We start from the raw sequence: 2,017 nt of genomic DNA on the forward strand, positions 1-2,017 counted from the left end.
TTTTTTATTTTTTTATCCTCTCGTTTTGAATATTGTTCTGTAAATATTTGTTATTGCACTTTTACACAAAGAAGAAGAAGAAAAGCACATTATTGCGCGGCGTTAGAATAAATAAAATTGTTACAATTTATTCAGTTTAAGTAAACAATAGAGAAAAAACGAACAGAAAAAAATGCCGCAATGCAATGACAATTAGAGAACGTGTTCAACAACTGGTTCTGAGGAACACAGATGCGGCATTTTTGTGTGTGTAAGGAACATGAGGGTAGAAGGGAAATAATTTATATACAAAGAAAATAATGTCAAAAATAAATAATTTTTCTATTAAAAACAAAGTGGATCAGCAAATTTTTCTCAAGGAAAAATTTGAATGCAGCGATTTTTGTATAGAAGAAAAGAAGCAATTTTTCGTAGAAAAAAAATATTTTTTAGAACACTTACCAGTAGACCAGTTTCAACATTTGGTATGAGAATAATTTTTGAGCCATCCATAAGATTGTTTTCCTTCAAAGAGCCATCCTGAAGTTCTCTGAAAATAAGAAAGATAAAATTATTAATTAACATCGTTCAATATTTCTCGCCAGTTCAAATTTTTTTTCAATAAATTTCAATTATACTCAAATCAAAAGTAAGTACAAAAATACCAATCACAAATTACCTCATTAGCATACAAAACAACAAATTGTCTATTGGCTATTGTTGTGATTTAATTTCTTTATAATTTCGAAATTTGAATATTAATTTAAAAAAACGTAAACTGTAGTTAGACTCTTTAGTTAAAGTACAAATGAAAAAACACACACACACACATTTGAAAAATGTCGAATTATTCATTTGTCCATCGAAAAAAAACAACATTAAAGACTATGAACAGCGAACAAATAATGTGATTAGAATACTTTAAAAACAATATTATTATTTTTTATTTCATTTTTAAGAATTTTAATTAGCCCTGAGAGATGGAGACAAAGACATTCTGAAATAATTTTAATGTCAAAATAATTACGACAACAACAACAGCAGCAGCATGATTAATGACATGTTTTTTGGGGGATAATAAAATGGGGGGGTTTATAGCCAAGGAAGGAACATTGAGAGAATTTTAAAAAAAATCAAAGAAGATTGCTTTACAGGCACATAATATTTCCTTCCTGGATTTCGGTCTGGAATGAAGTAAATCGAATTATATATAATAGACATTAGCTTCATATATAATTCACTATTCGGGAATTTATTTATTAAAAAATATATATTTCTTTTAAAAATTACATAAAATAATATGTTTTTTGCAAACAAATTAAAAAAAAATCTTAAAAAAAATATTTTCTTAAAGAATTATCTTTTTTTTAAAGAAATATATTTTCTTAAAAAATATATATTTTCTTAAAGAAATATATCTTCTTAAAAAATATATATTTTCTTAAAAAAATATATATTTTCTTAAAAAATATATTTTTTTTTATCTTAAAAAATATATATTTTCTTAAAAAATATATGTATTTTCTTAAAAAATATATTTTTTCGTAAAAAATATATATTTTCTCAAACAAATATATATTTTCTTAAAAAATATATATTTTCTTAAAAAATATATATTTTCTTAAAAAATATATATTTTCTTAAAAAAGATATATTTTAAAAATAAATATGTTTTCTTAAAAATAAAAAATACATATTCTTAGAATTGTATTTTCTTTAAAAAAAATAATTTCTTTAAAAAGTTAAATTTATAAAAAAATATATTTTTAATTATTTTTTATATTATTTTTTATATTATTTTTCATATTATTTTTTAAATTAATTTTTTAAATTAATTTTTATATTATTTTTTTATATTATTTTTTTATATTATTTTTTTATATTATTTTTTTATATTATTTTTTTATATTATTTTTTTATATTATTTTTTATATTATTTTTTATATTATTTTTTTATATTATTTTTTTATATTATTTTTTTATATTATTTTTTTATATTATTTTTTTATATTATTTTTTAAATTATTATTTTGTATTT

The 2,017-nt window shown here is 19.1% G+C and overlaps 1 protein-coding gene across 1 annotated transcript in view; it reads right to left on the minus strand.

The window, feature by feature from the left end:
* Nucleotides 1-441: 441 nt before the first annotated feature.
* Nucleotides 442-2,017, minus strand: part of LOC133334789 (uncharacterized protein DDB_G0271670-like) — a gene marked incomplete at its 3' end in the record, with an annotated part of 48,751 nt that continues 47,175 nt past the window's right edge. The window contains exon 2 of the mRNA XM_061543105.1: nucleotides 442-529. Coding sequence (XP_061399089.1) covers nucleotides 442-529 — 88 coding nt within the window. The remainder of the gene's footprint in view (nucleotides 530-2,017) is intronic.

The sequence above is a fragment of the Musca vetustissima genome, unplaced genomic scaffold, assembly GCF_032173495.1.
Source record: "Musca vetustissima isolate MV318-11 ecotype Yass unplaced genomic scaffold, APGP_CSIRO_Mvet_v1 utg52381, whole genome shotgun sequence".
In the NCBI taxonomy this organism is placed as follows: Eukaryota; Metazoa; Arthropoda; class Insecta; order Diptera; family Muscidae; genus Musca; species Musca vetustissima.